At 44.0% G+C, this 18,200-nt stretch overlaps 1 protein-coding gene across 1 annotated transcript in view; it reads right to left on the reverse strand.

Annotated features, from left to right (window-relative positions):
• Positions 1-18,200, reverse strand: part of LOC108414960 (cytochrome P450 3A56-like) — a 30,032-nt gene that overhangs the window by 11,250 nt on the left and 582 nt on the right. The window contains exons 2-7 of the mRNA XM_017687893.2: positions 11,806-11,966; positions 3,315-3,408; positions 3,159-3,211; positions 2,761-2,860; positions 2,228-2,341; positions 1,122-1,210 (exon numbers count right to left, since the gene is read on the reverse strand). Coding sequence (XP_017543382.1) covers positions 1,122-1,210; positions 2,228-2,341; positions 2,761-2,860; positions 3,159-3,211; positions 3,315-3,408; positions 11,806-11,876 — 521 coding nt within the window. The 5' untranslated portion in view covers positions 11,877-11,966. The remainder of the gene's footprint in view (positions 1-1,121; positions 1,211-2,227; positions 2,342-2,760; positions 2,861-3,158; positions 3,212-3,314; positions 3,409-11,805; positions 11,967-18,200) is intronic.

Consider the following 18,200-nt stretch of genomic DNA (forward strand, 5'->3'; position numbering starts at 1 on the left):
TGACCTCAGGAGACAGAGACTGAGTGTTTACTCCACGCTGCCCTAAAAGAAAAGCTGCTCTCCCGAGCAGGACCATGAGTGGATGGGACCATGCCTCATTACAGAGAGGATGGCGACTTGGTGTATCAGGTGCACACCAGAACCTGGCTGCACATGTGGATGATCAGGAGGGACACCCTTGTCCTCTTAGACCACCAAGACCCAAATCATTCTCCTCCTCCAGGATCACTGGAATCTTCAGAACATTACCAGCGTCCCTCAGCAGCTTCAGAATCCCCTCGGTGACCCAGCAAGACTGCATCATCCCAACTGCTGAAGCAGACAGCCCAGAGGCTGAGCCCAGGGTAAGCAAGACCCCACCTCAGGCCAAGAGCTCTCAAAGAACATGGAATGAATCCCTAGACATTTCAAAGACTTAGTCTGGTGGGACTGGTAAGCACTGGGGTGCTGCTCTTGCGCAAAGTGGGAAGGCAATGTGGCATGCTCCATTTAATTCTAAAAGACAGTATATAGTGTTTTTTGTAAAGATGTTATTATGTGTCAGTTTTAGGTTCTGGATTTATTCTCTGTGGACTTTTACTCTGGGGGCAGGACTGTGTGTGTGAAGTGAGCAATAAGAGTGAGCTCCAGTGAGTAGTAGTGAACTAACAGGGAGCATGCTGCTTGGCTTATACTCGGTTTGCTGATTCAGGTTTCTAATAAAGCTGCATTACAATACCAACAACATACCATCATTGCATGCCAATACCATGGGGCTAAACTGCTGTAGCTGAATGGAGGCAGATAAACTGCTGTAGGCTGAATGGGTGGAGATAAACTGCTGTAGCTGAATGGGTGGAGATAAACTGCTGTAGGCTGAATGGGTGGAGACAAACTGCTGTAGGCTGAATGGGTGGAGACAAACTGCTGTAGCTGAATGTGTGGAGACAAACTGCTACAGGCTGAATGGGTGGAGCTAAACTGCTGTAGACTGAATGGATGGAGATAAACTGCTGTAGGCTAAATGGGTGGAGATAAACTGCTGTAGGCTGAATGGGTGGAGATAAACTGCTGTAGGCTGAATGGGTGGAGATAAACTGCTGTAGGCTGAATTATTTTAAATATAATAAGCTGATACTTACTCTTTAACGTCTATTCCGCTCTTTTGCTTCACTGCTCTCTCCAGGTTTCTAATTAAGGTTTCTGAATGTGTCTTCATGATGCCAAATGTCTACAAAAACACAACAAACTTTCATCGACTCACTGACCCACCGATCCTCCATCTGATCTACCACCCGACCCACCGATCCACCATCTGATCTATCACCCGACCCACTGATCCACCATCTGATCCACCAACTGACCCACCATCTGATCTACCACCCGACCCACTGACCCACCATCTGATCTACCACCCGACCCACTGACCCACCATCTGATCTACCACCCGACCCACTGATCCACCATCTGATCTATCACCCGACCCACTGATCCACCATCTGATCCACCAACTGACCCACTGATCCACCATCTGATCTACCACCTGACCCACTGATCCACCATCTGATCTACCACTCGACCCACCATCTGATCTACCACCTGACCCACTGATCCACCATCTGATCCACCAACTGACCCACTGATCCACCATCTGTTCTACCACCTGACCCACTGATCCACCATCTGATCTATCGCCCAACCCACTGATCCACCATCTGATCCACCAACTGACCCACTATCTGATCTACCACCCGACCCACTGATCCACCATCTGATCTGCCACCCGACCCACTGATCCACCATCTGATCCACGAACTGACCCACTGATCCACCATCTGATCTATCACCCGACCCACTGATCCACCATCTGATCCACCAACTGACCCACCCATTGATCAAAAACTGACCTAATGATTGACCACTTCACTCACTGATCAAGCACCTTACCCACTGACCTGGTCCACAAATTAACCCACTAGTCCACCAACTGATCAATCAGTCACTTTATTAAAATGTATTTATCAGTTACAGTTGATATTTTTGTTGGTGTTGGTTTGTGAATGATGGGCTCACTGTCCAGTACTGAACAGTTAACCTGAACAGATCATTTAGTAATTTGTTAATGTAAGTTAATATACATTATTATTAGTTCATGTAAATAAGCACACATTAGTGTTTATTAATGTTAGTGTCTATTATTGTCAAATATTGTGACACGTTTATTAGTGTTAATTTGCGTTAATCCCACCTCCTTCAGTCGTGCTCTGGTGAAAAAGGGAGTCAGAGCACTCCGGATTCTCTTCCAGTCCTCGTCTTTGGTCAGAAACAGGGTGTCGTACAGTTCACCAAATAGACCGAAACTCTGAGCACATTACAGAATAAAAGCATACAGGTTTAAAGGTCAGATTTACATAAACAGAACAGGGGTTTGTTGATGACCCTCGACTTCAGATGCTCTTTCACTCTTACAGAGTTTTGGTTAAAACTGAAAGTGAGTCTCCTGAAAAGAATGGAAGCTGGAATAAAGGCAAAAAGTGAACACACTAAACATCAATGAGTCTTTTCTGGTTTTTCATGATGCTTGAAAATGAATCATTTGTACTTCCATGACAGGAAATGACACAAATAAAGGGTGTACTTTTGCACTTTTGGACGTTTGCACTGTTTACAGTCGTCCCTTGTATTTATGGTATTACTGTTTAACTTAATAGTAAAAGTCCTGCTGACATCATCACTGATGAGAAGGTTAAACATTTCCATGGATAATTATTCTGTTCTTACCCGTCTGTTGGTGAAGAGCGAGAAACATTCTTTAACGACCACTGATTTAATGATGGTTCTGTCCGTAACACAAAGTAGAGGCTCTCGTACATCATATATCCTGGAAAAAAAGACAGATTTATTACCAAAAAACAACAAATAAAGATCTTTAAATGAACAGTTCTTGAAAATGAAGGTCATGTATTTATTCATCCCAATTACAAAAGCAGATGGTTAAAGAACCATCAACTGAAAAATTGTTTGTGAAACCAGAGTTTTTTTTACATCTCCAGAGGAGCATATTTCCTTATTTAGCACCTTTATTCATACTTTATACTCTTTATTCATACTTCACTCTTTATTCATACTTTATACTCTTTATTCATACTTTATACTCTTTATTCATACTTTATACGCACCCCCAAATCCTGCCATACTTCTCAAAACACTCCATATCAAACGCATGGAAACCCTGAAATGATCAGAATTATACGTTCAGAAATAAATACTGATTAACAACTATGTGAAATAATCATTTTTATCGGTTGATACGCTTTTATCCTGTATTAACTCACCTTGCTGTTCTCAAACATGTTTCCAAACAGGGGGAGAGGTTTGGGTCCAGGAATTCCTAACTTTTTGAAGAAACTGTAGGGCCAATATCCATACCTGCACATTTACAATGTATTAAAGTGGTTAAGATGTTTAAGGTTTGATATAAAATGTTCAACTCTATATAAAACTATTTAATCAGAACTGTTCACAGTGGTGGTGATGGGAACCAGACGTCTCCCTCTAAAAGCTCCTCACAGAAAGTTCCTACATGAACTGGTTCTGAATTCACTGCCTGATGACTAAGTGATGAAGGCCACTCATTACTTTGCCAAACCTGGATGAGCCTGTGGCTTTCACGTAGGTCCAACTGATTAAAAAGGCCAGCTGCTGTTCCTTGAAGGCTGAGGTCATGAGAGGTAGGGGATGATGGTCTTTTCCACAAATAAGCCCAAGCCCAAAGTCTCACGGAAGCAGTCCTCCATGGCCTTAGGTTCAGGACCCAACACAGAGATCAGTCTGCATTGGGGAGCACTGGTACCTGGGAGGAGGTCAACAAGCAGGTTCTGGAAGGACCAGGCCCAGACTGTACGGACGCAGTGAGACCCCGCAGCTGAGTAACATGTCTCCCAATAGCAGCTCCCTGACTAACTAGGGCAATCCTGACTTGCTCCAGCTCAGGCAACTTGCTGTGTCCATGCTGTGGCTCAGTCTTGCGGTAACATGGTAACTCACCCAGAGATAGGTTCATACCTGAAACCTGCCAGAGAAACCCTGAGAGAAACAATCGAAGACTAGACAAACTAGAGGGGAAAGACAGAGGGGAGACCCATTAGAAAACCCGAAGGGCTTTACGTCATTATCAGCTTGGGAAAAACAGATGCCACTGATTGCCCCTAAGAACGGCAGAGTGCCTCTGTGTCTCCCTCTGGTGGCTGCCGTTGGCATAGCAGGCAGCAGAGCCCTAACCTGGGCTCTTACACTGGTGATTCTGGATAGTAAATAAAATATGCTGTATTTGTCTTGTAGTCATGGCGAACCCTGGTTCCCATCACTTCCACTATAAAGACGTCCTGAGTCTCTACAAAGAACCACTGCACATCCAACCATAACATAAATAATAACACTTATAGTCGTATGCAAATTTGCAAAGTTTGGCTGTGGAAAAGACATAACAGTGTTTTAAATAAGTTTCACAGTAGATAAAATAGACATAATTATTGTTTCCATTGTAGAAAAAGCATCAAACATGACAAAAAACACACAAAAACAGAAAACTACTTCATGTACAAAGGTTTGGGCGCCACTGCTTAACTAAAAAACAATAAGTCAAATAATGCATCCTCTGTGATCCAGATTTATTTGTTTTTCCTTTTTTTTGTTGTTGTTGTATATGCACTTTCATTTTACCTATCACCTTTTTTTTCCTCCCCCTCTCTCTTTCAACACCCACACAGCGATTTGTTCATTCACTTTAAGCGATTCGTTCACACACACACACACACATACATACAGGCATATCTAACAGACACACACAGAGACACACAGCACACACTCACACAAACATACAGGAGACACACACACACAAACACAGCACAGACACATAGACATACACGACCGATACATGCAGGCACAGACACACACACACAGACATATAGTGCAGATACACACACAAAACATACAACACAGGCATACAGCACACTTATACAACACACACACTTCTAGTAAACCTCCAACACCTAAACAGCTAGTTTTAACATGAGTACACTGAGGTTTGTTACATGGAATGTACGTGGAGCTGGTTCGAGGGAAAAGAGATTGAAAATTTTTAATCGGCTAAGCGACTTGCAAGCAGATATTGTCTTTCTACAGGAAACACATATGTCAAAAACATCTACATACACACTGACCTCTCCTCAGTTCCCTCATGTGTACTCAGCCTGCTACAACTCAAAACAAAGGGGGGTGGCCATACTAATTAACAGAAGGATAAACTTTTCCATTAGCAACAATATAACAGATCCTGAAGGTAGATTTATAATACTTAACTTGTCGATTCTAAATATGCATTTATGTATTGCTAATATATATGGGCCAAATGTTGACGACCCCTCCTTTTTTCATAATATCTTCACAGCACTCTCTGATCATTCTGACACCAAACTAATAATAGGAGGAGACTTCAACCTGGTGCTTCATCCAAATATCGACAGGCTCAGTACAGCAATGAGTCAAAGGAACTGGCAGTCTGCAGACACTCTAAAACAATATATGAACGACTTTGGGCTCTCTGATGCGTGGCGTTCACATCACCCCACTCTCCGGGATTACACCTTCTTCTCAGCAGTACACCATTCACATTCTCGTTTAGACAACTTCTTAGTTAGCAATTCTATTATGATGGATGTCACAGACACTCAGATTCACCCTATCACTATCAGTGACCATGCACCGGTATCTCTCTCTCTGGCACAGAAAAGAACCACACCAACAAATAGGAACTGGAGATTAAATACATCATTACTTAAAGAACAAGATTTCATTAATTATTTCAAAAAGGAATGGACAACATATTTAGAAAATAACGATCTGCCAGGAACATCACCGTGTGTTCTTTGGGAAGCAGGAAAGGCGGTAATGCGGGGGAAGATAATATCCTACTGCACACATAAGAAAAAAAAAGAAAAAACGCAGGTATTAGAATTGGAAGAAAAAATAAAATCCTTAGAAGCTGCCCATGCTGCTTCACCACAAGAACACACAATGAGCAAGCTGAGGAAACTCAAACTGGAATTAAATGAAATAATAGACAAAAAGACACAATTTTCACTGCAAAGGTTGCGTTGGCAGAACTTTGAACATAGCAATAAATCCGGAAAATTCCTTGCTAACCAGTTAAAGCTAAATAAAGAAAAAACAACTATCTCTTCTATTAAAGTCTCAACTGGAAACATTACTCATAACCCACAACAGATAAATAAAGCTTTTAAAGAGTTTTACAAAGCCTTATATTCATCACAGATTAATCCATCTGACGCAGCTATTGAAGAATTTCTTAATAATATTAATCTCCCCAAGCTGGAAAATGAACAAGTTGTTGCCCTAGATTCACCACTTGCTTTATCCGAATTACATGAAGCCCTGCAGCATCTACCAAATAACAAAGCCCCAGGCCCAGATGGATTTCCAGTAGAGTTCTACAAAGAAATCTGGTCTGTGCTTGAACCAACCTTTTTTAGAATGGTAACTCAAATTCAAAATGAGAACGTACTGTCCCCAGACATGAATTCTGCTAACATTAGCCTACTTCTTAAACCAGGCAAAGACCCTACACTGCCTTCTAGCTATCACCCAATTTCACTCATAAACGTAGATCTTAAAATTATTTGCAAAGTCCTTGCCAGAAGATTAGAGAAAATCACTCCACTTATAGTACATCCTGACCAGACAGGTTTTATCAAGGGTAGACAATCAGCCAATAACACACGCAGACTAGTAAACATAATAGATTACTGCACAATTAACAAATTAGAGACAACCATTGTATCTTTAGACGCAGAAAAGGCATTTGATCGGGTAAACTGGAAATATTTATTAGCAGTTCTACACAAATTCGGATTTGGTTCATCCTTCATAAACTGGATCAAAACCTTACATAGCTCTCCTAGTGCACGTGTTAGGACAAACGATATCACTTCACAAAGCTTCACTCTGCAGAGGGGCACCAGGCAGGGCTGCCCACTATCACCCTCACTTTTCGTTATCTTCATTGAGCCATTAGCAGCAGCAATTCGACAGAATACAAATATTAAAGGAATTAACACAGAAACTACAAACCACAAGATAAGTCTTTATGCAGATGATGTATTACTTTTCCTAGAAAACTCCCAAGCTTCTCTCCCGAATACAATTAGACTAATAGATAGCTTCTCTTCTATATCAGACTATTCCATCAACTGGGGAAAATCAACAGTTTTGCCTATAAACTGTAGTTTCCAGAACACGACCACCATTCCACTACAATCAGGTAATATTAGATATTTAGGCATACATGTCTCTGCTAGGCTTTTAGACTTAGTGCAGTTAAATCATATCCCTTTACTAAAAACAATAGAAGATGATCTCAAACGTTGGAATGCCTTACCTCTATCACTCATGGGGAGAGTTGCTACCATTAAAATGATGGTTTTACCAAAAATCAACTATTTATTCTCACTAATCCCAAATAAATCCCCTGCTGCTTGGTTTAAGTCCTTAGATTCAAACATCTCACAATTCTTATGGAAAAATAAGCCATCAAGAATAAGTCTGAAAACTCTACAAAAGGCGAAAAACAGTGGTGGTTTAGAACTACCAAATTTTTATAATTATTTCTTAGCCAATAGATTACAGTACATTTCAAAATGGATCAAACCTGACTTACTAGACAGTCCATGGTTGGACCTAGAACAAGCATTCTGTAGAAAAACAAAACTCTCAGACTTACCTTACATTAGCTCTAATATTAAGCGCCACGACGCTTTTAAAAGTCTCAGTATAAATAGCTCACTGACAGCCTGGTGGGAATTTCTAAAACTAACTCAGTCTCCACTTATTCCATGCAAACTAACACCCATTTGGAACAATCCAGACATTTGTCAGAATAAGAAAGTACTAAATTTCACATCATGGCGTGAAAAGGGAATAAAAAATTTAGAACATGTTATTAAAGATGGAAACTTTGTCACATTCCAGGAACTCATATCAGAATATGGAATAAACAACAGTAAATTTCTTGAATATCAACAATTGAAATCCATCATTCAAGAGAGATTTAATCTCAACCAACTAAATTTGGAAATATCAACATGGGTAACTGAATTTTTTAATTTATGTACCCCTAAATTATTATCAAAACTATACAAATTATTGTTAAAATTTGATGACTCAATCTCCCTCCCGATAGCCAAATGGGAACGTGATCTTTCTGTCAATCAAGATCAAAGCTTTTGGACAGAAATATGTTCAAATATCTTCAAAATAAGTAAAAGCCCCAACTTGCAACTTATACAATACAAAGTCCTTCATAGAGTACATTATACAGGACAAAGGATGTTCCAAATGGGCCTAGCACAATCAAACATATGCACCCACTGTACAGCCAATGTAACCGATAACTATATGCATGCTATATGGGATTGTAGGCCTGTTCAGGTGTTCTGGCACAGGATATGCACAGACTTGTCCACGTGGCTTAAATGTTGCATCCCAACCTCACCCAGACTGTGCATCTTAGGAGACGTCAGTGAATTGGTTATGGATGCAAATACATCACACATAGTTCTCACTGCCCTATGCATCGCCAAGAAAACCATCCTCATTAACTGGAAGCAAAAAAAAGATCTACATATTACTCTTTACAAAAATGTATTATTTGATCACATTAATCTGGAAAGAATGTTTGCTTCCTCTAAAAACCAGTTGGAGGAATTTAACTCTCTTTGGTTCCCACTGATCAATTCCACTAGTTAGTCGGGGTGGTTGGCTGTGGTTTCATCTCCCGGGTGGCCTAGTTGGTGGCTGGGAATTGACGCTGGGATGACTGCTTGTGTCGGTAACTTCCTGAGTAAGCTGGGGGGCCTCGGCGGCTGACCTGGGGTGTCTGTGTGCTTGCCCTGGTTGGTGGTGGATGGGTGGGGGCTCGGGGGGCGCTGCCGTTTTGCCTCGGGATGTAGGTCCGGGGGTGCATGGAGGGCGGGTGCAGGCCCTGGGTGGGATAGCTGGCCTCCCCTCCGAGGCTGGTGGCGAGACCTGGGGCCCGATGCCTTGGAGCCGCCCGACCCCATGCTGGGTCCCTGCCCGTGCGGGGATGGCTTGCACCACCGGGTGGGGCGGGTTGACCTGCCTTGCGTCGGGGCGTCGGGTCTGTGCCTTGGGGTTCTGGGGTGCCTGGGTGGCGGGGGTGGGGTGGTGACCATTGGGGGGTGTGTGGGGTGGGCCGGTGGGCAGTGGGTTCCTGACTCAGGCCAGCTTGTCTTTTGTCTCGTTGATGTCTGTTGTTGTTTGGTGTGGATGTGTGGACGTCCACGTTTGCACGGACATGTGGTGATGTGTGGTTGGTGCTGCTGGGCGGGCTGCTCTCTGTGGTGGGGGCTTGGGCGGCGTGGGGTCTCTGTGGCCTCCCCGGGCCGACCTCATCCTGCCTCGAGCGGAGGGGCAGTGAAACGCGGAGCCTCATGAGCCAGCTAGTGAGCTGACTCTCCTCTTCCAGAGGACCCTTGCCTCTGGACCTAAACCCCCCCCCCCCCCCCCCCCCCCTCCATCCACCCCCAGACACACACACACACACACACACACATACACTACTCCCCCACCCAAGCAAACACACACAAACACACACAGTACTCATACATTTAGGATCCTGGGGGCAGGCATGTTGCCGGGGGTCGATGAGGTCGACCCGCTGTCATGGCCTCACTCGTCTCCTCACGACTGTCTGTCCCTCAGCTTTTACTGCACTTTAGACATTCAGGGCTTTTGAGGGGACAGTGTAGATGGACACTGCAGACCAGTGGCCCGGTGCTTAGCCCATGTTTGCCCCCACACCTGTCCCCCCAATTTTAACTACACCATAGTATCACACACTACCCCACATTCATATACACCAACTCCTGCACTCAACACTTCACTGGGGGCGGAAGGGTGGGAAGGTCATCCCTCACCCGTTTCCTGCTCCCTGCCGGGGTGGGGGGTTGGACGCCGGCTGGGCCAGGGGCATTCCTGGCGTCCTGGGGTTGCTGCCCGGGCCCCCACCGCCCCCGCCGCGGAGGGTGGCCTGTACGGCGGTGCCGGTCATGTGGCATTGTATGGTTGGGTGGGTGTGGGCGTCTGTGCCCCCGCGCATTCTTCCCTGGCGTGTGCCCTCGGACTCGTGTGCAGTTGTGCATGTTCCTCCCGTGTGTGCGCCCTCCCGCACGTGTGCACGTTCGTCCCATGTATGCATCCATATACAAACCGGTACTGGGTGGGCTTCCCATTCGCCCCCACCTCATCTAGGGGGAGGGGGGGTGTATATATGGGTGTGTGTGTACATATTGGGGTGATATGTGTATGTATATATGTGTGTGTATGTATGTATGTAGGAGTGTGTATAGGTGTGGAGGTATGTGTGCGTAGGTGTGTATATATAGGGGTGGATGAATATATGGGAGTGAAAGTATGTAGGTGTATATATGGTCGAGGAGGTATATATGAGGTTGAGTGTATGTGAGGACAGCTGGTTCTGGGTCGGGGGATTGCTGTCCCCGGTCCTCTTCCGGCTGCTCCCCTGTGGTTGCCACTTCCCCCCCGGATGGGGGGCGCCTTGGGGCTTCAGGGCCTGGCCTGGTACTCCGGCGGGACGGTTGGCCCGCTCCCCTGGGTGGTTGTGTTCCTGGGCGTCTCAGGGCCCCTCGGCGGGGATGGGGCCCTGCTGGGAGGTGGGTAGCTCTCAGGCGCATGAGGCGCTGGGTCTCCGCTGCTGCCTCGTGATGGGGGGGGGCATCCTGGGGGCGGCTCTGGCTCCTCTGGTTCCCCCGGATCTGCGCTCCGTGGCTGGGGGGGTGCTGTCCGGAGTCCCCCTCTACCTTCCGCTGGGGTGGGCATCCAGGGGTCACTGGGAGATGCGGCCCAGGGTCTCCACTACTCCTGGGGGGGCCGCGGCGGGCGGGATTCCCTGGTCTTTCTCTGCCTTCCTCTGGCCTCCGGGGAGATGTTGTCGCAGCTTTCTGCCCTCGATATTGAGTGCATCTTGTGACAAATTTATACTGTACTGCACTCACAACACACACACACCCTCACCCACATACACATACTTCACAGTCATTTGTGCAGTATTTCCAAGTGCTGTACGTCTCCGTTACACTTTCTTCTCTTTTCTCAGGAGCAGCAGTTGGTGAACCATCGCCGTGGCATTTGCGCTGTGTTTTTCTTTTTTTTTTCTCTGCCCTTTTGTTATTTCCCTTTTTTACTTTCTCCCCCCCCCCCCCCCCCCCCCCCCCCCCCTTTATCTCTCCTCTCCCTCCTTTACAGATTCCCCTGGCCTGTCAAGTCTGGCATGATGTTGACACATTTCATTACAATATCAAATGTATAAACAAAATGAAATTGAATAATTAAAAAAGAAAGAAAGAAAGAAAGAAACACTGACAAGATGAGCCTATAATCTATAGTGCTCATTTTGGAAAAGTAAATTTGTTTATTTGTTTGGCACAGTAACGCAGTCTGGCCATAATTCTGATTGCAAATCTGCCGGACAAGACAGGCAAAAAAAAAAAAAAAAAAAAAAAAAAGCATCCTCTAAAGAGACCACACTTCTGCACTTTAAATACAGTTACTGCTTATTGACCGAATTTGATACACTGGAAAAATGTGACAATGGCAAAAGTTACGGCACCTTTTCTATTTTATTTTTTATTTTAGACTTAAAACATTGAGTAACTATCTGTGTTGTTATTCATGTGTTTGGCAGAAAAATGATGATAATAAAGTACTTACAGAACCAAAAGGCTTATTAACAGCATCAGGAGAGCCCAGGTTTCAGCAGAGAAGAGCCAGAAGTAGCCCATGGTTGCTGGACTGTCCACAGTGTCTCGGTTTCTCTGGACGGTTCAGCTGAAGTGACTGCACTGCAGCAGAGTGTCCTTTAAAAGCTCAGCCTACAGGTTAATGATCAGCAGATTAAACAGTCAAAATAAACATCAGATCTGCACACACAGGCATTTATACGGACACACCTTTACAGTCCATGCTGCAAGCTTACATAATCACTTCAACTTCATATGATCTCAAGCAGCCTAACTAGTTTTATCATACATCAAACTTTGTTTTATTTTGTTAACTTCCTAATAACTGGCCACCAAAAACACTGCACTTTGGCTTGCCAAGACAAAACCTTACAGGAAAAGGGAAAAGCATTCTTAACTTTGAATGGAAGTTAAAGAAACTAAAATGTTCATAAAGACCAGCTGTAATTCTCAAATTCTGTAAAAACAACAAAAGAACAAAATGGAGACTCAAGACTTTAGACAGCAATATTTTTATAAGAATGGATTTACGTAAGTGGCTTTATGGAAGGCAGGAGTGCCTCTGTCGACTTTATCCTTTGCGTAATTCAATGACAGGTCATTGGGGGCAGGTGTTTGATAAAGCAATAAGCCATGAGAGTTTGTGGGTTACTGTGATCTATCACAGGGTAGGGTGTTCTTATGATACAATCACTGTAACGCACTGCCTCAAGTGGCTGATTGATTTTATAAAACGGCGGCCAACATAAAATATATTAAAATACACTATGTTTTAGATAATTCTTCAAGTTATTATGAAGAAATGTAGTTCCTTTGGAGTACAGTATCGCTGCTAAGCAACCACTGACAACTGAATCAGGAGAACGTTCGGTCGAGAATCACTGGAAACAGACACTTCATGATTCTTTGAAATGTTTTTGGTCTAACAGTGAACGTAAGATAACAGCACTGCTTAATGCAAAAACGTTCCATTTATAAGAGCTTTTTGGTGCAAATCACCATATAATAAGAGCTTTTTGGTGCAAATCACCATCGCGAGTCGTCTATCAGTCTGATGACGCCACTTTTCTCAGGCTGGGGCTCAGTCTCAATCAGCTCCCTGCTCCCTACATACTGCACTACGTAAGAATTTAAATACTGACTCCTGCAGCCTAGCACAGCTAATAAATGTTCATTTGAGATTCGTCCACATTCAGACTCGACAAGCAGTGCGCTAACGTTATCTGACAGTAGAACTACAATTTCAATTGTAGTTCAATTCAATTTCACTTAATGGTACGCAGCGTGTAGGACATTCAGGTGACATTCTTTAGACTTTTATACTGCTGTTTTCAGTGAATCACATCGTGAGTGCTTTAGTTCAAGCCTGTGATATTAATGTTGGAGTTGTTTGGCATGTTTACTCTTTCAGCCTGTTGGCTAGCTGACCAGCCCAGTTCTAGTTAAGAACACAAGTTTTCAGGCCCTCAGTTTAAACCAAAATGGGTTCTTACTTCATCCGTACACTCGGTGCTCTGTGCGATCAGCGTTAGGAGTGGTGGTCATAGGAGTGTTATATTGTGTATTTTACAACGGCTTCAATCGTGGCTCAGCCAATTAGATTTCAGGGCTGCAACTATCTGCTTTATAACTCCAAATTCTGGGCACTCTGTTTTATTTATGTGCCTATCTGCTCATAAAGAATGAGTTCCATGGTTTAATCTTTCAAACAGGGACCTTCTTCAGAAACACCTAAAGCAGATAAAGCTGCAGCTACAATAAAAGCTTCGGTTTAATTTCATTCTGTTGTTCTGCTTTACTGTTGATCAGTCAACTCAATTTAGAGCTTCAGCAATTTATTTTATATTAAAAGCATCTAAAAAAACCATCAGAGTCTAACGAGATGCCAGCTCAACATTTGCTGCCAGCTTATAAATCAGAAGCCTTTATTACTTTGTGATTAATATCTCATTGGCAATGGAGTTCGGGGACAGGAGTAATACCACAATGTTAAAGATCTGATCTACTTCATTGTAAAGATGAGGGACAAAGTAGCAGCTAACTAGCAGGACTAACTAGCAGCTCCTGCTTGCTATTCTGGTTGTTAAACATAGCTGAAAATAAGAAAAATAACACCTGCAAATTTCATGCAACTACCATCAATAGTTCAAAATGTATGACTTATACAGGTTTGTACCTTTTATAGCACACTTTCTGAGGAAAACGTAAGCCTCTATATCTCTTAAACTAATGAAGATGCATGCCATCTAGTGAACACATTTACAGTATTGCCTGTAGTTATTGAGGAAATATGAGGTGGTCAACTGGGAAGTTTTCAGGAGTTTTGTATACTTTGACCTAGGCTTGATTTTTTTTCCTATTTTAATAGCTAATTCAGAAATATTTAGTATATTCAGACAAATGCCTACCTGGAAAAGAATGACTAAGATATGAATTATAGCAAATTTCAAAATATTAAAGATCAGACATTCTACATTGTGGAGATACAGAGGGACTTGAGCTCTCCAGACGGGTTAGAATCCACTTCCTGTTTACTCAAAAAAAAAAAAAAAGTTCCAATAATCATAAAACCAGAAGCAGAGTCAAAACAGTCCAAAATATTCAAAGAACCAGGACCTAGCAACAGTACCCAAGGGGGATATCCAAAAATTCCAAAAGTTAAAATATAAGTCCAAGTCAACCATAAAGGCTCAGTAAGAAGACAAACTGGCAATACTCCACAAAGAGCAGGTGATGGTGTGGGTCCTTTAAAGGGGAGGAAGATGGGTTGCAGGTGACCAAAGAGTTACTAGGAAACAGTTCAGAAATATTACACCTGAACTCCTGGAAATCAGTAACGAGTGATGGCTCGAGGATGTCTTCAGCAGGGACCCAGCAACGTTCCTCAGGGCCTTAGCCACAAGGTACCACAGCCAGCGACCAATGGCGACAGGAATTCAACAAGGCATGGAAAGTATAGGCACATCCCCTGTCTACTTCCAGAGGGAGGTTCAGTGTCAGAGATCAGCATAACACCTCCAGGGGAGACAGGCTTCAGGAGAGAGACATGGAAAGATGGAACTTCTGCTGGAGGACCGCCCTCTGGAGACATACACATACAGAGTTCCAAACCTCCTCACTGCTCCTCATCCAGTCATCCACTGCCGAGAATCCAGACAGTTCACCTGACCATCAGAAAAATGTGGGTTGATAGCCCAATACCAATGGGAAAGGAGATAGACCTGTAGAAGAATGGGAAAGGGAATTTTGGGCATATTCTGCTCTGGGAAGCAAAGCCCTTCTCGCATGTGTCATTGCTGTTCTTCTGGACTAAACTGAACACAACTAACCTCCTTAGGCTCAGAGGTAGTGTGACCAAGATAGAGGCATGGAGAGGAGCTAGAGGTGGAGTGGCATCTGGAGTGAATAAGACTGTCCAATGTAATTGTATAAGAACGGAAAGAGTGTTATCTCTATCCTGGTAAGCTAGCACTGTCTGAAGAGCTTCATTCGGCTGTTTTCAGTGATTTCTCGCCCCATCCAGCCTCTGCAGTGAGCATATGGAAGTTCAAAGCATGCTCAGATGTGATCTTGTTACTTTGAGAGATTAGCAGTAGCTCACCTAGATGCTTGCAGCTAACTGGGTGATCAAAAACCTCCCTAAATATTGGTTCAAAATCAGAGTAAGTGGTGAAATCGGGTACTTGAGTTTGCCTGGTGGCCCATGAGAGTGTTTTACCCGTGAGCAGGGACATGACAAAGGTTATCTTAGCTGAATCAATGGGGGAAAAGATGAGCACTGCGTTAGAAATCCTTTACACAGACCTGGGGACCCGTCATACTTATCAGGAAGGACTAATTTGACAGAGGGCAGGGAGGTGTCAGAGGTGGATGGGGGAAGCTGTACAGGGAGTGATGGTGGCAATAGAACAGGTGGAGGAGCTGGAGCTTGAAGATTACGGACCGTGTGGGTCACTCATTTTAGGGCAGGAGTCAGGTGCAGGCAGTCGCTGAGCATTAGTGCCCAACATTTGGCCTTAAGCCAAAACAGTAGCATGGAGATCAAATGGGCTTTCTGGAATCTGGACTGGCTAAGTATTCTGTAATGAACGCAAAACCAGAAGCAGAGTCAAAAGAGTCCGAAATATTAAAAGAACCAGGACGGCTTACAAAACCTAGAAACAGTACCAAAGGGCATCCGAAAAGGCAATGACCAAGAGTTCAGATGCAAGTCCAATCAACCATAAATCCAGTAAATGAAGAGATACAAGGTGCAGTAACCAAACTGGCAATACATTGCAGAGAGCATGTGATGGTGTGGGTCCTTTTAAAGAGAGATAGATAAGCTGCAAGTGAATGAGATAAAGGTGCTACTAGGAAACTCAGGTGAGGCTGACGTCTGATATCTCTGACTTTACATCTACAAGGGTCCTGACCACTGAAGAACAGGGTAACGGAGAAACAGGTGGACTACAGTCTGTAACTGAAGAACTACAGAGTGCAGCTATACAGTAAGTGGAGCTGATAAAATGGACAATGAGCGTAGAAACAAGGAGGTGGTCAGGATGTTATCAGCTAACTGTGTTTTGCCCACTGTGAAACTAGACCTCTGCATTTATCCCATCTGTGCAGTGAAACACCCACATACACTCTAGTGAACACACACACTAGGGCAGTGGTCCCCAACCCCCGGGCCGCGGACCGGTACCGGTCCGTGGATCAATTGGTACCGGGCTGCCCAAGAAATAATTATTTCCGTTGTATTTATTAGCTGAGTCTGGGCAATCTACTACTTTGAAAAATGACTGGATTCTCTCGGTTACATCTCTGTCACTTGAGCGCCAAAAATTTAACCCACAAGCTAGCAAAATGAGTAAAAAACAAACGTCTTTGGAAAGTTTCTTTTCGAAGGCGAAGTTTGCTTCGCCACTTGGAGACCAAGCACCCAGGATTTTTTGTGAGGCTGAGCCTGAGCCTTCATTCTCACAGCTGGTGCACGATCACCTCTCTTTGCTTTTAAGAGTTCGAGCGCTACTTCCGAACCAAAAAGGACCCACGAACTGGCCAGGGATGTATCCGTGACCCATTTATCAACAAACCAGGTGAATCCAGCACGTCTGTGCAAGAAGAAGATCAACTGCTGGAGATCGCAAACGACGGCGGCTTTAAAAGTAGTTTCGAGACAACAACTCTGCCGATGTTCTGGATTAAAGTCATGGCAGAATACCCGGAGATCGCCACCACAGCACTGAAAAACCTGTTGCCCTTTCCGACAACCTACCTGTGTGAAGCGGGGTTTTCTGCAGTGACAGCAACCAAAACAAGACAACGGAGCAGACTAGACATAAGCAACACACTTCGGGTGTCATTGTCTCCAATTACCCCCAGATGGGACCATCTTGTTGCAGCGAGACAAGCTCAGGGCTCCCATTGATTTAGCGTTATGGTTAGTTAAAATTTTCATGCACTTTATTTTCATTTTTGTGGCGTCTGTATTGTGGCGCAGCTGTTGAAAAATAACGTTCATGGAGTGTTTAATAATAAAAAATGTAACTGTTGTGTATGTATATTTAAATAATAAAGAAAGACATGCGGAATTGCTGGTTCTTGTTCTTTATTTAGTTTCTCCACGTGTATTTTTTATAATGTTTATTATTATATTATTATTTATTATCACTTTATTATATTCGCAATATAAACAATCTACGTACCCCCCCCCTTCAGTCATGGACCGCCAGCCGAGAGGATCGACAGTGCGGATGGTCTGTAGTGTGAGAGGAGAAATGAGTGAATCTTTAACCCCCCGATCGAACTCTGGAGTGATCAGAGACCCTCAGATATTACCAAACACATTTAATATGTACATCTGTAAACGTTCATGAGTCCTGCAGCGAGAGACGGTCAGAGATGAGCTCAGGGAGTGATTCAAACAGCCAGTCAGGGGTGGAAGAGCGGAGAAACAGAGCAGTGGAGTCGGAGGAGCTGCGGGTGAAACAGCAGATTAGAGCCGATATCGTGTTTACAGCGTCGGTCCAGATCAGCTCAGAGTCTTTACAGCTTCGGAGGCCAGGGTGTATTTAAAGGACAATAATGATGCTGATAATCAATATCTGTGCGTGATCATTTACCTCAGTGACTTTTAGTCATATTATACCACCTTTACTCTGAGAAAACAGTGGGAACGTCTTTAACCAGAGCCCTGAGAAAAGTGGCTTCCCTAGTTTGTTCCAGCTGGAGTGGATTTAAAGCACCATAATGACGCTGCGTGTAAAACACAGGCAGATAAGAGCTGCTATCACGTTTATAAGCTTGGATCCAGACGTCAAAGCACTCGCTTAACAGCTTCGGCTCAGCTGCCAGATTGTGGTGCAACATTTTCCAGCTCTC

This window comes from Pygocentrus nattereri, chromosome 12 (genome assembly GCF_015220715.1).
Source record: "Pygocentrus nattereri isolate fPygNat1 chromosome 12, fPygNat1.pri, whole genome shotgun sequence".
Classification (NCBI taxonomy): domain Eukaryota; kingdom Metazoa; phylum Chordata; class Actinopteri; order Characiformes; family Serrasalmidae; genus Pygocentrus; species Pygocentrus nattereri.